The sequence below is a fragment of the Metopolophium dirhodum genome, chromosome 1 (assembly GCF_019925205.1).
Source record: "Metopolophium dirhodum isolate CAU chromosome 1, ASM1992520v1, whole genome shotgun sequence".
Classification (NCBI taxonomy): Eukaryota; Metazoa; Arthropoda; class Insecta; order Hemiptera; family Aphididae; genus Metopolophium; species Metopolophium dirhodum.
In genome coordinates this window covers 36,200,815-36,219,362 of record NC_083560.1, presented here as the reverse complement: position 1 = coordinate 36,219,362, position 18,548 = coordinate 36,200,815, and the positions used below count along the sequence as shown (strand labels likewise).

General features: G+C 26.9%; 1 protein-coding gene across 1 annotated transcript; it reads right to left on the bottom strand.

Annotated features, from left to right (window-relative positions):
- Positions 1–14,256: 14,256 nt before the first annotated feature.
- LOC132934823 (uncharacterized) lies at positions 14,257–18,394 on the bottom strand. Its single transcript, XM_061001202.1, has 3 exons — positions 17,798–18,394; positions 17,661–17,742; positions 14,257–14,970 (listed from the first exon to the last, which is right to left on the bottom strand). The coding sequence occupies exons 1-3, from the start codon at positions 17,854–17,856 to the stop codon at positions 14,743–14,745; spliced, it is 369 nt and encodes a 122-aa protein (XP_060857185.1). The 5' UTR covers positions 17,857–18,394; the 3' UTR covers positions 14,257–14,742.
- Positions 18,395–18,548: the final 154 nt, after the last annotated feature.

The window sequence follows — 18,548 nt, the reverse complement described above, 5'->3', positions numbered from 1 at the left end:
AGTCTTAACGACCACCTAACCACAATTCTGCCTCACACCAAAATTTTTTTTGATTTTCAATGCATTTTTTTTTTTTTTATTTTGTTCGTCATTGTTTAAGATCTACAGCCAGTCTTGTTAAAGATACTTTAAACAAATATTCAAGTATACAAATACTTATTTTCAAAAGTATTTGCAGATTCTTTCAAATACTTTATTTTTTTTTTAATATGTTACCTTTTTACCTTGGCCTAATAGATAAATTGAATCATTAGTAAACTGAATCAATTTTTGATTCAAGCACTTTTAAGTTTTAAATATTAAAAAAAAAATAATTAAACCAGCACGATACAAATAACGTATTGATACTTGATGCTTTTAAGTTTTAACTAGTGGGTACACTGTCCATAGTTTAGTCTAAGGGCCGTTCTTATAATGTCCGTTAAAAGTTAACAGGCCGATCTGTCGAATTTTGCCAGTCAAAATCTGTTATCAGTCGGTTAGCGTTACCTGATACCTAAATTATATATATACCTGTTAGCTATATTTATATTAGTTTGTCTATTTATAATAGTTATTAGTTATATTAGTGTTTGGTGTTAGATTATAGTTATATACCTATATTATATACTATGCACACAATGATCCGATGATTATTTTTGTTTCTATATCCATTTTGGCATTTTCAAGCAAAGCTTTTTGCATAATTTTAAAAATTGTCGTCAAATTGTTCACAATACTCCATTGTTTCACCACTCATTTTTCTTAATTAATTGCCTTTTTGAAGGAAGAGAGACAATGTAATTTGTGTTTGTGAATACTGAACACTCAGTCGTGACTTGTGACAGTCATATGTACAAGTGGAAGAAACCCGATAATGTTGACGGTTTACGTATACACCGTACAATATTTAAAAAATGAAATATATAATCGCGTATAAGCAGATGAGTAAATTATCAATGATAATAATTAGGGCCCGGATTTTTATGCAAAAATTATTGCTAAATATGCACATATTTATGCACTCAAAAATTCTAAAATATGCAAAAAATATGCAAAAAAATATGCAAAAAAAAATTTTTTATTGTGTATTAAAAACAAAAATGAACATCTTAAAACAATTACAAAATATATTAGGTATGAGAAAAAAATACAATTTTAATATCAATATAATTCTGCTCACAAATGTGTACAAACTATACATTTATATCTATTGCTTAACTAAATAAATGCAAAATTAATAAAATAATAATAAAAAATGTAATATTAATTTTGGAACGAGTACCAACATGAAGTTACGAAATGTGATTTTATATTTTCAAATTAGAAATTTCTACGATTGTCACGTAGCATAGATTTGTATTTTGAAAAACTTCTTTCTACGTCGCAAGACACGATAGGTGCATACTTAAAACAAGAAATGTCTTCAGGTGTCAACTCTTCAATGCCTTCATTGTCATTGCTTATTTCTCCGCTTAATATTCCACAAATTTTTATAATTTGAGAATACCCTGGATTCTTCGTTAATACTTGCATTAGTTTAAGTTTAGCAAATTCTATGCCTATTCCTCCTTCACTTAACCTAATTTCAACATTTTTAACCAACGAGATGGTTTCTCGTAGGTTGGCGCCAGATTTTTCTATTTGTAAGATTGTTTCTGTGATGCATTGAAAATTGGCTAATATTACTGAAAGTTCATTTTTTATTGAATTGTCTTTAAATAAATCTTGAACTTTTTGAATAGATATTGCATCGTTTTCATTAAATTTATTGATAACTTCTTTGACCTTATCAAAGTTCTTACCATAGTAAAAAGCTGCATTAAGCCACGTACCCCAACGAGTAATAACGGGCTGTGGTGGTAAACTTAAATTTGGGCACATTTCTTTAAAAGTATTAACACGAGAAGGTGCTTTTAAAAATATTTTTTTTGTGTTAGAAATTAACATGTCAACTTTTGGGTACTTATCCCTTATAGCTTCCGAATACCTATGAAGGCCATGGGCCATACATGTAATGTGAGTTAGTTTAGGATAAAACACTTTTAACGCTTTTCCAGATTTTATCATGTATGGTGCAGCGTCTGTGACATAAAGTAATACTTTATTATGTAATACTTTTTCAGGCCACAATAAACTCATTGAGTCATTGAACAATTTTGAAATCGTTTGAAAGTTAGCCTTTTCTAAGTTTTCAATTGTTAAAACTATTGGTTTTGTAGAATTTTCTGACGATAGGGAACCAATCGTTACACATGCAACGTAACGCCCTTCGACATCCGTAGTTTCGTCAATTATTGATACCCAGATGGAACTATCCCCTATTTCTTTTCGGATTTTACGTAATGACACAACGGAGCATAGTTTTTTCGTAGTGTCGATTCGTTAGGTAATTTTAATTTAATATATTTTCGAAAAAACATTTGAATTCTGGGTTTTGTAGTTTCCAAAGTGGAATATCATTTGCCACCATTAAGGTACAAATATCTTTACTAAACTCATTCAGATTTTGATTATTTGTTCTAGTTTGATCAAGTGAATTTTTTATAAACTGTTGACTAACCTGGTCTTTGTTTGATTTCAACTTACTATTTTCAATGTGTTTAGAAGTTCCTAAATGTTGAGTAATCTGTGATTTTCTATCACACGATACGTTGGTTTCACAAAAAGTACAAAATAATATAGCTCCATCTGTACGAAAGACACCTGGGTAATCTCTCACGTAACAATGAGCTTTCTTTACTTTTGGCATTTTCTTAGAGAAAAATAAAAATTTGACACTAAAGTAGACAAAATATTATTTTATACGAACACAAAAACTGCGGTGGACAAACTACACCTACAAATTACCGTCACTAACTAATTGAAATACACAAGCCGTGTGCGTACCTATACCTAAAGTGCAGATAAGTTATCTGAGACAAATACGCAGACTGTCGATAAAAATCGGCGACGGCAATTTCCCAATCAATGCTTAAAATAACTTTTATGCACACTCGCCTTGCTTTGCAAAAAAAAAAAATTCATCAACTATTAAAAAATGCAACTTTTATGCAATTAATATGCATTTTCATTCAAATATGCAAAAATATGCAAAAAAAAAATTTGATAGCTTAATCTACGTATTACGAAACGTCAAGATATTTAATCAGAATTATTATAAGTTAAATGTAGAAGAATATGCATTTGCATGAAAATCCGGGCCCTACTTATAAGTAACTTATTAATGCAGTATATTAATTTTTATCTTTAAACATAAATACAAAGTTCCTTGTAAATTTATCTTATTTTTTTTATGATAATATTTTCTATATTCTGCGAACTTATAATAATTATAATAAACCAAAAATTCGTAATAAACAAAATTTTTTTCTGGATAAAAGCCAATAGGAATATTCAAAATTAACTTAATTGGGAAAATAAAGAAAAATATGAGTTGATTTTAAGTTAATGTAGAGGCAAATGAGTTAAGTTAAAGTTAAGTTAAGTAAAGTACCAAACTAGTAAGTTAAATTTGGTTAACTTTTAACTTAACTTCTAACTTATTAACTCGTTAGCCAGCCTTGGTAAAATGTAAGTAAATTTACCACGTAAAAATGATTAACGTGTAAACTCGGCCCAAATAAAAATTAACATATAATATTTTTGAGAACCATTTATCATTACCCAGAGGGAACCATGAGGAGGGGATTCTCATAAACCACCAAAAATTATTAAATTATTTTCATTTTCATATTATTATTCATAGTGTGAAATTTGTTAGGTATATATATGTAAAATTGTGTAAAAATGTAAGTAATATGTTTCAGTATTAAAAAATATAAGTAAAATATATTTGCAAATCAAATTAGGTCGTGCTTATTATATTTTGTGCGTCAAAATTATCTGGCCGAGTATACAACCGACCTTTTTTACTATCTTAAATTTCCGGGCAGATTTTGCTATCTACCTATTGATTACTATGTATTTTTAATATTTTTCAACTGCTACTGTAACAATATATCAAGATTCTTGTATCAAATTTTCACGCTTTTTTACCCAAGAAATAACATTTTATTGCTAATTATAGAAAAATAAACAAAACAAATTCAAAACTGACCATGTCCGTAAACAGCTCAAAAAGAATCGAAACATTTTCAAAATGTTATGGTGCATAGAAATGAAAATATAATATTCAGTGAAATGTTCATGTGTATACAGTTATTCGTTTTTGAATTACAACAAAATAAGAAAATCGCTACATGAGAAATTGAGTATAAAATCCAATATTGTAAAAATATAAACTTCAAACGCTCATCCAAATTTAATTTGATTTGTTTGTAGACATTTTTTAGTAGGAAAACTTACGAGGAATCTTGTATTACATTTTAAAATCTTAGATTCACAAATAAACTTTTTTATGAATTGTTAATCCAAAATAAATTAATAAGCTAATTTTCGTGATTTTTCCGTATTTTGTAAAAATTTGATCTTTAAATGTTTATAAAAAAAACTGTGACTGGATTTTTAATATTTTTCAAATGTTATTATAACAGTAGCCTTGTATTAAATTATCAAGCTTTTTTACCCAACAAATAAAGTTTTATTGATATTCATAGAAAAAAAAACCAATAAAATTGGATAGGTAATGAAAATTTCCCTAACAGTTATCAACACAATATCAAAATATATTGAATATTGTATCCTATATGTATATAAAATATAAATATAAACAACCAGTGAAAATGCCATGTATATATGTTCATTTGTTTTAGAGTTACACCAAAAACCAAAATCAATTTTGTCGAAAGTTATTTACTGCAATAAATAAAAAAATAATAAATATTGTGTCAAATAATGAAACCAATTTTAAAATCTTAAACATCTCTGTGCTCATATTATATTCACATTTTATTCATTGTTTTTAATTCTATTTAATTGTTTTAATTCTACAAAAAGGAGGTAGGTAGGAGTAAAGTAAGTACATCTCGATTCTCAATAGCCAAAATGTAATTTGTTTTGATTATTCTCTACAACCATAACTGAAGTTGTTAACTATATACATACACTTTTATAATGTATATCAGATTTAAAAACATGGAATTTTTAACAGACGTTTCACATGAAAAACTTATGTTCATATTCATTTTTTCACTGCCTGATGCGCAACTGTCTGAAGAATCTTCTTGCTTTGTATATTGGAGGATCATTAATTTGTCAATTTAAAATTTTAATTTATCAAAATATTTTATTTTGGCGATATATTTGGGAATAATTGTTAATTTATTAAGGGGGCTGGAGCAACCATATTTTGCATACATTTAGCTCAATAAGCGAAAGAAAATTAAACATACTTCCAGTAGCTCGATTTCAATTTTGAAAAGTAAATTTGTTTTGTATTCCTTATTTCTAAATTTACTTTGAAGTTATAACTCGAAAATTATAACTTACAGCTACAGCTAACTTATAACTACAGCTATCTAAATGCCGGTATGCTGGAGTGCTGGACTTAAGCCAATATTCGTTGTAAAACCGTAAGACGAAAGAGGAAGATTGATGACACGAACGATCATGCAGTACGTCTGTTTGGGTCTGACCATAGTATTATCTAATATCAGTTTTAGAGTGAAAAAGCGCTTTCCTAGACTTGTTAGTTATTACCATAGTATAATGTACCATTTCCCGAACAGATTTTAGTTACGACAGATACCTATATAATAATAATATGTAGCTACCATTTTGTATATGTTTTATAATATTCATAGTCTATATAGCGCGATATTGTTTGTTGTATATATAGGTTTATTGTTGGAAATCGAAAAACCGACAAATTTTCCAGACACTCTAAACACTGGTTGCCAGTTGTGTGGGCGGCGAGAGTAGTGACTCGGGCGAGAAAAAAAGGACGGATCCGCGACGATTAAACGTGGTAAAAACGATTATTGACGAGTTGAACAAATTTTGAAAAACTTATGAGCATAGCTCAGATTATATAGCATTTGCTAATACCTATGATAAAGCAGATAAAAATAGCAGTGAGCTATACATTTTTTATATTCACTAGAAACTCCAAATGCTATTAAAATAAAGTTGAAGTCAATTTCAACCAGTAAATGAAATAATAGTGTATATTTTCAGTAATTATTAAGTGTACAAAAGTCGTATATGTGTGTGTATGTGACTGAGTGATGTGATTATGTGAAGGTGCTCTGGACTCTTTTATTTAATACTTAGATCATATTTTGTATACGACTATTATAAGAGTGGTTTATGTCTATATACATTGTGAATATAATTCATATAATTATAATGTAGTATAATATGTATTCGCAGAGCCACGGCTCTCAACAATATGTTATGATGTTGAGTTGGTTTATGAGTTTGTAACTTAAGAGTTAAAAGGCAATGTTTAAATTTGTTATATTATAGATTTGTTAAACAACTTATAAATTATATGTAAATATGTTACATATTTTCTTTGTTTTATACAACTAACAAACTTTTAAAAATGTTCACTTGGAATTTGACAACTATAAACTTTTAGATATAATAAACATTTTATTTTTATTTTTCATCGAAAAACTCTAATTATACTAAAAGGAACAGATAATTATAAACGCACGAATGGTTCCGTACCATATTATCTATTATATATTCTGGCGGATTTTTAGTATCTGTTGTTATAGCGGTGACAGAAATACATCATCTGTAATATATATGTATAATATATTTATTAGTCAAGATAGTATGATTTAAAGGAATAGATATTATTAATATATTATAGGTATACATTAATATATATGTATAGGTTTATCTGTTAAAATATAAATGTCTTATTCTCTTATGTCACTGGATATTTTTTACAAAAAAAAAACATTTATTAATAAGGCGCAAATTTTTATTTGTATTTACGTTTGCTGTATAATTGTGTAATTGTTATTAAATAAGAAAGTTTGGAACATTTATATTTATTTTTTAAGATTTCAAATTGGTTCAAATTTGTAAATATATCATTTTGTTTTTAAGAAAATTATTTTAGTAAATAGTTACAATGGTTAGTTTTACTATATGTTGACATTACTATTATATTAAGAAACTTTTGACTAGTACTCAAAAGTCGAGTAAAAGTATTTGAGTAAAAAATACTATTTTTACTTTGTAAGTACTCAAATACATTTGAAAAAACTACTCGGGCTCAGTATTTGAATACTTTTTTGAAAGTATCTGTATTTAAAATTGATTGAATTAATATATGTTTTATCGTAAGTTATTAAATATAGGTGTATGTTATTACTACCAACAAGACTATAATAGGCTTTGTTGACAATAATAATAAGAATGACGGCGACGGTTTCAATTTGTCAATAGCTATACATAATATGCCATATAGCATGAAAACCAACGTCATAAACATATAATTACGCATTTGCGCAAGTAAGCAAATGGACACTTTGCATAGTTGCATTTATAGTAGGTAGGGTAGGGTAGATAGGGTACCCATGTAAACGGACGAAGCACAAAATATGTAGTCACCAACACACGAATTTTGAGGTGGATATCGGACGACGTTTTATATAGGCCGTTAACAATGGCCGTGAACGGCGTGAACCCAAATGGCAAAACAACACGAAATAATCAATATCGTTTTAATAGGTACCATCAATCGAGGTGACTTGAAACGATCTTGATATACTTCTTAGTATTATGAGCTTCAAAAAAATCGCACCGGGCTACAAAAATTATATTTATTTCCGCATACGTCTAATGAATAGAATAAAACTTGAAGGTTTTGATGAATTTATGAAAGATATTTAATGAATAGAATAAAACCTTCAATTTAATGTTTTGATAAAAACTCGCTTAAAAAATAGAATCTCTTTTGTCTTATCTGTGTTCAATATACTATAGGTAAAAAGTAGAAACCAATATACTAAACATTTGTTTAATACATCGGTATACAAACGAAAAGTTTTATTTTAATGTATTGTTTTTTGTGAGATTAAAGTTAAACATTATTGTAAAATACAACGCAATCAGCAGCAACAGCCACAGATATCTATACACTAACTAGATAAGGTACTCCTATATAATTTACATTGTTATCAAGAGAAGCTCAGCTATCGACAACCGCCATTTTCTCGGGGGGAAAACATTTCATTCATTATACAAAATGTATTAGGAACAACATCGTTTTTAATGGTAAAATAAAATAGTAAATGTAAAAAGACTTATATAAAATATTTTTTGGTTTTTAAAACTAAAGGTTTAGAAATAATAAAATAAAATACAAAATAAATCGTAATTAATCTTATATTTGTTATATGAAATGCCATGCGATTGCCCCCCGACTTTGATGCTTAAATTCACGGTGGGAATTCGCTATCTAGTACTATATAGATATCTGTGGCAACAGCAGGGTCAGATTGAAAAGAGACTTGTGTGGTTATATACAATGTCAACATCATATGCATTTGTTTAAAAATTTAGTAATATAATAAATTGTACAATTTATTAACCTATGCAAACATTTAGGCAGTTTTAATATATTTGGCTATAATTAGGGTGGCCAGATGTTCCGTATTATACGGAAAAGTACCGTATTCCAAAAGTATGTCCCGTTGTCCCAACATAAGCTTCCAGGACGCTATATTATCCCGTGATATATACTCATGTCGTGTGACATCCTACGGAATTCTCAAATATGCGATTACGGCAGTGTTATGTACGTCTACACAACTAAATAAATGAAACACGCAGTGAGGTAGTTAACCACTATACTTTATTTGAACACTATGTTAATACAAAAATACACGGATTTGTGGAGGCTCTGTTGGACTGACAATGACTGACTCGCCTTGGGGACGAGCGCGGTCGGGCGAGCCCGTTGTGGCTCAAAAGTGCCCATGCAGCAGAATGCCATACGCCGGCCAGGCTTGTTTCTACGGCGAATACATGGTTACATAATATATATGTCAAAGAAATGCTTATATTACAAATACTTATATAACTAATGAAATGGGTTTATAACAGCAGCATATACCTATCTATAATGTAACAATATAACACATTTTAAAGATTTTAAATATTTTGTATTCGTATTTTGTTTTATGATATCACTTATTTTTAGAATAATCTTTGAACAGTCCACAGTTGTGAAATTTAAAAACAAATGTCTTCTCCCTCGATTACTAAAACACCATGGCTCAACGGTCCTAAATAACTCAAGTAAGTAACGATTACATATTTTTGCAGGCTCGGAACCTTTCACAGTTTACTCCACCAACTTGTCTTCGAAATACAATCCTTTGTGCATGTGATACGTGCAAGTAGGAGTGTATGACACACACTACAGCTAGTCTATATATCAGTAGTGACAAACCTTTTGAACACTACGTGCCAAAAATAAACTTTTTTTTTTTTTGCTTGAGCGTGCCATGAAAAATATTTTGTTATATTCAATATTGGAAAAAAAATTATCGTAATTTGCCACTGTCGAGCAGCAATAGATTTCCAGGCAGTTGCTGGCAGAGCCAAGTGAGTTTACAGAGTAGCAGTAGTAAATTACTACAACAACAATTTGGTTGTGTTCAAATTGCCGATCAGGTTTTATGAAAAAAACAATAAAAATTATTAAAGGATTGGTGGTATACAAAAGATTAAATGTTCTGACATTTAACTATGTTATTTTTCAAGTAGTATAATATACAGTGTTTCTAGCTGTAGCCTGTAGGTGTTTAGGTACCATGCTTACCTTGTTTTTCGCCTTGTCCATCATCAATTTGATTATTTTTGACATAGTAAATGTTATGTATAAAATACAATTTTAGTATAATAGCAAATAGCAAGAATACGGCAAGTACACCAAAAATAAAATATAGGTATGTAATCAAAATTTCATTGTTTCAACATAACAACCAAGTTTTGGCACGCATAATAATTAATGTTTCAAAGTTATAAAGTAATATTTTTTTTTTTTTGTAATTTAGGTTGGTTAGTCGATAATATGTTTAACAAAAAACCTTTATCACATATCAAAACTATCAATTTTTATAAAATGTTGCAAAATAAAACAGTTTTAAGAAACAATAGTTTTTGAAAATATTATGTTTTACATCAACAAATGGATGGAAATAGTACATTTTGGAAAAATTTGATGTACCTAATTATCACGTTCTGACAACAGTTTTTAAATTTTTATTACGGAATCTATTACAAATAGTATGTTCATCTTCAAACAGTAAATAGTTCATTTTGACAAAATTTATATTGTGCTAATAGTACGTTTTGCTTCAATTGACTATTTAAAAATCGGTTTTCGAATGTGAAATAGTACGTTTTTATCTAATCTGATGATCGACCCGCCACCATTTCAAATATATGTTTCAAAATATAACTCCATTTTGACAAAAATACAATACGTTTTGCATTGACACCCCACAATTATGATTACGAATCATCTAGATGGGTACCGACCATCAAGACTAGTAATTTATTGATTATATTATTTTTATATAGAATACAAATACAATATTATAATATAACAAACAACAAGTTATTTCAAATTATTAAAGTGAAGTTTATTTAAGAAATTTGATTAAGATATATAAAAAGAATAATATAATATTACAAATCACCAAATATTATTATTTGTTTACAACTCTTAAACTAGATCGCTTAAAATAAATTTTTAAATTTGTTTTACGTCAAATAATGTTTTCTTTATAGTGCAAAAATTGAAAAAATATGCAATTGTTTTTATGTTATATAAATCAAATTCCGAATATTATTGATGCAGGTACAATAAACTTATAAAATACAAAATGTAAAGTTATAATAAAAATATTTTGCAATATATTTTGGAATCTATAAATCAACGGTAAAGGTTATGGTTTGAATTGTAAAAATATATTTTTTATTTTACTAACTAAAGAAATCATATAAAAGCTATGACCAAGACACGGATATATATGTTATGTACGTAAAAACCTATTTAAGTTACCACAATTACATAATAATTAATAAAGGTTAAATTAATTATGAACTATGACAAAGACTTATGCATATTCAGATGAAAGTCCACACATTTCCAAAAATATTAATAAATAACAGTATTTTAAATCAAAATTGTGATAATTATAAAATATTAACTTAAACATTAAGCATATAATAAATTAAAAATAATGAACAAAAATAATTAATTACTAAGCTAACATAAACATTTTGAAAAAAATAATCAAAATTAAGAACTAATAAGTACATTTTTTTGGGGTTTGATTTTTAAATGATTTTTTTTAATTACTACATATTTAAATTTTAGTATTTTAGTACTGCAAACTAATGTAATTTAATGTTAAATAATAAAATTATTGATTAAGCTAAGATTATTACAACTATGACAAAGATTCATTCATAAATTATGCCGCTGAACTTGTCTTAATATATAATAGTATGAACATGTATACAACCTTCATGAATACTTTTTTTTTATAATAAACATTTTAAATATCAAGGAAGTACCTAAAAGCTTACAAATAATGAACAAACATCATAAATGCGACAACCTAAAATATAAATTTTTTTAAATTTTATATTTTTATAATTTTTTTTTATAGTACCTACACATTTAATTGTATAACTTCACTGTATATATGTAAATATAGTTATGTTACAACAATAATTGATCAATCTAAGATAATTAAAACTATGACAAAGATTTGTGCATATTTTATGCCTCTGAACTTGTCTTAAAATTAACAGATCAAATTTATCTACTCCTCATGAATACTAATGAATTCATTTAATACTAATTATTATTTACTTAAATATCAAGGATGTAAGAACTATATTAGATACTAATAGATACATTTTTTTTATATTTTAATTTTTATATAACCACATTTTTAATTTTTGGTACTTTAATGTAATTTAATGTTACCTAATAAAATTAATATACTACTTGTCTTAATAAATAATAGAATGGCCATGTATACAACCTGCATGAATATTAATTAATTAATTTAATACTAATAAATATTTACTTAAATATCTAGGATGAAACTAAAAGCTTACAAATAATGAACAGACATTATAACATTGAGAATACTATTCAATATACTAAGCTAACCTATAAATTTTGAAAATAATAATAAAAATTAAGAACTAAACTAGATACTAATAAGTAAATTATTTTTTGGATTTTAATTTTTTAATTTTTTTTTATATTTTTATGTAATTATTATTAGTACTTTAGTACTGTACACTAATGTTATTTAATGTTTTCTAATAAAATTATTGATTAAGCTAAGATTATTAAAACTATGACAAAGATTCATGCATATTTTATGCCTCTGAACTTGTCTTAATCATTAATAGATACAATTTTTCCAACCTTCATGAATACTAATGAATTCATTTAATAGTTAATACTACTAATTATTTACTAAAACATCAAGGACGTAAGAAATAAACTAGATACTAATAAATACTTTTTTTTTATTTTTAAATTTTTTTTATTTTACTATGTATTCATTTTTTAGTACTTTAGTACTGTACACTTATGTAATTTAATGTTACCTAATAGAATTAATGATTAAGCTAAGATAATTAAAACTATGACAAGGATTCATGCATATTTTGTGCTTCTGAACTTGTCTTAATAAATAATATAATGGCTATGTATACAACCTGCATGAATATTAATTCATTCATTTAATACTAATAAATATTTACTTAAATATCTAGGATGAAGCTAAAAGCTTACAAATAATGAACAGATATTAAAACATTGAGAATACTATTCAATATACTAAGCTAACCTATACATTTTGAAAATAATAATAAAAAATTAAGAACTTAACTAGATACTAATAAGTAATTTTTTTTTGGATTTTAATTTTTTAATTTTTTTTTATATTTCTATGTAATTATTTTTAGTACCTTAGTACTGTACACTAATGTAATTTAATGTTTTTTAATAAAATTATTGAATAAGCTAAGATTATTAAAACTATGACAAAGATTCATGCATATTTTATGCCTCTGAACTTGTCTTAATAATTAATAGATACAATTTATACAACCTTTTCATTTAAAACTAATAAATATCTTAAATATCAAGGAAGTACCTAAAAGCTTACAAAGAATGAACAAACATTATAACTTTGAGAATACTCTAGAAAACTATGACAGTGATTCAAGCATATTTTATGCCAATGAACTTGTCTTTAAAAATATTATAATGCACTTCCGCTTTCATGAATACTAATTAATTCATTTATACTAATAAATATTTACTTAAATATCAAGGATGTAAGAACTAAACTAGATACAAATAAATACTTTTTTTTTATTATTAAATTTTTTTTATATAACTATGAATTTAATATTTAGTACCTACTTTAATACTTTACACTAATGTAATTTAATGTTTTTTGGGAAATTTATTGATTAAGCTGAGATTATAAAAACTATGACAAATATTCATGCATATTTTGTGCCTCAGAAATTTGTCTTAAAAATAATCAGAACATTCTCACACAATCATGAAATATTTATTAGTATAAAATATTTACTTTCGGGATGTAATAGCATACTAATAATAAACCAATGGCATAAATTCAAAAAACTAAAATATGTTTTATTAAAATTTTATATTTTTCAATTTTTTTATACGTTACCTACATATTTAATCATATTAAATATATGCAAATGCAGTTATAATAGGACAATCATTAACTAACCTAAGATAATTTAAACTATGACAATGATCCAAGCATATATAAATGCGTTTGAATTTGTCTTAAAAGTAATAGGCAAACAATGTTCAAGAATACTTTTCAGTATTTTAAGCTAATCTAAAGTAAATAACTATGCTAGAAAAGAATAAATCAATATTTTTTTTGGGTTTAAATTAAAATTTTTTTTTTATATATATAACTAAGTGATTGATTTTTAAGTTTAGTACTTTACGTTAATGTAATATAATGTAACCTACAAAATGTATTGATTAAGCTAAGATTATTAAAACTATTACAAAGATTCATTCATGTTTTATGCCTCTGATCGTGTCCTAATAAATACCTTAAGGAAAGACTATATTATACCTTCATGAATACTAATAAATATTTACCTAAATATCAAGGATGAAGCTGAAAGCTTATAAATAATTAACAAACATAATAACATTGAGAATACTATTCAGTATGCTAATCCAACCTACACATTTTGAAAACAATAAACAAAAACTACTAGACATAATATATAATTTTTTATGTATTGTTACAAATATAAGTTTTACTATCGGAATATTATCTGATTATCATGAAATAATTATTAGTATTAAATATTTACTTTACAGATGTAATAGCTTAAATCATAAGTATCAAACAATAAATTACTTCTATGTGTGTAAATACTAACTACTGTTAGGCAATTCATTTTAACTACATTGCATTATGTTTATTTGATTTAAATTGACCATCATTAATTGTATAATTTAAGTAATTTATTTAATATAATTGTTTTTTTGTATTTCAAAGTCTATAAATTTTTTTTTATGTCGTTTCTAAATGTACTCCTTACCTTGATAATTTGTAAAAAAAAAAAATAGTGGCTTAATTACTAATATTTTAATAAATAATACAGTCTCCTAATTTTTGCCACGTAAAAGTTATTAAAACAAAATATTAGAAAAAAAACCTTATTGGAATAATAATTTTTAAATTATGAAACGGGAGCTTATACATATAAAATTGATTACTAACTATTAAATAAGTTGTATAAATCTTAATCTTTGCTTTGTGTATTCCCACTGTTATTAGATGTCTGTGTCCAAGTCTCCCATTTTGTTTTCCACATTTGCATTGTCTTCATCAACTTCTTTCTCAACACTATCTGGAATTTCTTGATGGGAGCTTTTGGCTGAGTTAAGTGTTTTTGAAGGTAATAAATTCGACTATCGAAGAATTTAGAACATACCTCACATCTGTAAATTTGTATCATCAGTTGCGGTACCTAATTTAAATTAAATATTTAATATAGTTAAATTTATATAAATTAAGAGATAAAATCGAAATTGTGTCTCATATAATTAACTGCATTTATAATAATAGTAAATGAGTTACATAAAATTAATATTGAAAGTAATTCTTTTACAATTAAGAGGATGTCAGCGCATTTTTTTTGTCCCTCACCCATAAACAACATAGCAGATTTTACGTTTAAAATAATAATCATTATCATATTAATTTCTAGAATTAGAGTGAAATTACAACATAAAAAAGTGTATGTCACTCTGCCGTACAGTAGGTGACAAGTGGGTCACTTTAATGGATAGTGTTAAATTTGAATTCAATGATATAATATCATTGTATAAGAAAAACGATTCTGAGTGAAAACGGCCAGTCAGCCTATGATATTACAAAGTATATTTGATGATATTATTGTGAGTAAAGTAATTTATATATAACTTATTTACGTGGAACTTTGTTTTAAATTTACAATCCTTAGCAATAAAAGTTGAACATTTTATAAATTTCCAGCTACAAAATAATTATTAAATTTTGTCAAAATTCAAACTTTAAATGCTTTTAAAAAAAACTTTGCCTATGTATTTTTAATATTATTCAACTGCTATTGTAACATTATATCAGGAGCCTTGCATTAATTTTTCACGCTTCATTACCCAAAAAATAAAATTTTATTGATATTTATAGAAAAAAAAACTAAAAATATTGAAAACTGACAATATCCGTTAACAGTTCAAAATGAGTCAAATTATTTTCAAAATTTATCGTGTATAGAAATGCTAATATAAACATTCTGTGAAATTTCCAAGTATCTACAGTCATTCGTTTTTTAATTACAACAAAATAAGAAAATCATTACATGAGAAATCGAGTTAATATCAAATATTGCAAAAATTTAAATTTCAAACGCTCATAAAAATTTAATTTGACTTTTTTGAAAACAAATTTATTTTTTGATAAAGGTAGACAAACTTATGAGGAATCTTGTATTATATTTTCAAATATTAGATTTAAAAAGAAAATTTTTTATGAATTTCTAACTCAAAATAATTTACAAATTTTCGTCATTTTTACGTATTTTGTCAATATCTGAACTTTAAATGCTTATAAAAAAATTGTGAATGGATTTTTAATTTTTTTCATCTGCCTGCCTTTGAAACAATATTCTAGGAGCCTTCTATTAAATTTCCAAGCTTTTTTAACCAACAAATAAAATTTTATTGATATTTATAGAAAAAAACTTAAAATTTCCATAAACAGCTCAAACTAAGTCAAAATATTTGGAAAATGTTATGGTGTATAGAAAATACTAATATAAACATTCAGTCAAAATTGCATGCTACCTAAGGTCTTTTGTTTTAGAATTGCACCAAAAACCAAAAAAAACCAAAATCGATTTTCTCGAAAACAGATTTTGCGTAAAATATCCCGTTTTTTTCTTTTGTTTTTCATGTCACTTTCGAAAACTACTAGGAAATGTTTACTTTTGACCCCCCCCCCCCCCCCCCCAATGTACCAACTAGATTCACTTTCCTATCAGAAAAGTTACTGTTGAAGAAAATCCAAGCGTTTTTACTGTCCTAAAAGGTGATGACAGTCGACAGACACAAAAATAAAATAATATGAAAAAAAACACACATTATAAAATCAATACATTCATCGCTTCACTCAGAATCTAAAATTTGAACATAAGATTATCATTTAGGCTTTTTATTATATTTTAATTTTAAAGCAAGTTATAAATATTGAAGGTTGTGTTATAAACTAGCAATTAGGATAACTGCTTAATTAATAATTTGCAGGTAGCAAGACTGTTGGTAGAGGATTTCTTAGGTAGAGTTGACGAAATAATTAGACTGGTTGAAAGTTTAAGTTGTTTATTGAATTCTTCTGCATAAAATATTCTAAGTCTAATTCGACTAAGTTGATATGTTGTCTTTCGCGAAGGTGCTCGTCTATACTGTGGTGTCACACGTCTAATCTACAGGCCGTTTCGGGTCTGGTTTTATAGGGCCTCCTGCTCTCCTACTTCCCCCTAGTCTATCGACTTATCTGTGGATTTCGCAGGACGTTGTTTAATTAATCATTAATACATTCCCACGCCTGGTTATTCCACGGATCGTGACCTGTTATCGTGTTTTGCAATATATGATATGGCATCCGTCACTATTTAGATACTATGCATTATATATATGTATATATGTATATCCTAGAACAATATCTAAATATTATATTCATACATTTATGATTCAAGTGACGTTGTAGGACCTATTGAAATGCGGTTTCAATATCGCATTGCCCTCTCATTATATTCTCATAGGTTTTCTAAAGGATGTATGACTTTGATTTATTTAGCCGAATTTCTATGTGCTATTGTTTATCTAGTCTTTATGTTGCTAAATGTAGCCGATGGCGAAACGATCACAATAATATATTATGTGTATTATTGGGTTCGTTACAGTTGTACAAAAAATTTACAATTTTAAAATACTCATAGCTCATTGTAAAATTAAAATATAATAAAAAGCCTATGAGATGCCCTAGATAATAATCTTAAATTCAAATATTATAAGAGGTCATTTCGCTCTAATTTTAGTAATTAATTTAGTAAAAGATATAGTAAAATTTCATTAAAGTTTAATATAGTAAAATATCATATTTTTATCTGATTCTTACCGGATGTAATGCTTTAGCCACTGGTTGATTATTCATAGGTTTTTCAGGCTCCTTTTTGTTCGTATGATAGCTCACGTGAAATCTAAAGTTAAAATATTATCAATAACTTAAAAAAAAATATTAAATAAGGTACATACCGAAAACGACCTTGCACATTCAATTGGAATGTACAAGAGCCACACTTGAATATTTTCATTTTGTTAGCGCTTTCTTATTGTGTTGGTGGTTGTTGTTGTTGCTGCTGCTGTTGTGTTTTTAACAATTTATCGGGTGGCCCGTATTACGTGCACCAATTGAACTATAGGTATTTCGTTTTCGCAGCTGTCGGACCTACTCGTCAGTCGTGTTTACGACTAGACTAAGAAATGTTCGTCGGAAAACTTTCCAGATGTTCTGCGACCTACCGACAGAACTGACCATGAACTACACGTCACAACTCACAGATTATAGCGACATTAGAATCGAACTACTCTAACCTCAAAATATATTAAACGCAACGTAATCATATACGCAGCCAGCAGCTGCACACGCCGAAGCATAAATAATAGAAGATAATGAATCTATTATTTTCTGTTATCTATGCGCGAACCGCGAAGCATGCTACCGAGCGAATTCAATCCAAGCGAGCTGCGAACAGCGTAGAAAAACGTAAAAAAATATTTAGTGTTATTCTAGATTATTAAGTAAGTACTCAGTAACAACTTTTACAACAATATAAATATTACACAATCACAATTTAGAAATGCGAACGAACGAACTGTGACAACAAAACACTACGCGGCGATGCCATAAAAAAGACGAGTCAACGGCAACAGACAGTGGGGCCACACCATACCGTAAGTTTCTCTCAACCGTCGTAACGTTAGCGTTTCTGTTTATAATTGTAGT

Bases quoted from the DNA above. Each gene is read 5' to 3' on its own strand.
- LOC132934823 (XM_061001202.1), bottom strand. From the start codon at position 17,856: ATGAAAATATTCAAGTGTGGCTCTTGTACATTCCAATTGAATGTGCAA. The intron at 17,743-17,797 runs GTATGTACCTTA...TTTTAACTTTAG, and splicing joins AATGTGCAAGGTCGTTTTCG to ATTTCACGTGAGCTATCATA. The intron at 14,971-17,660 runs GTAAGAATCAGA...AATTTAAATTAG, and splicing joins TGGCTAAAGCATTACATCCG to GTACCGCAACTGATGATACA.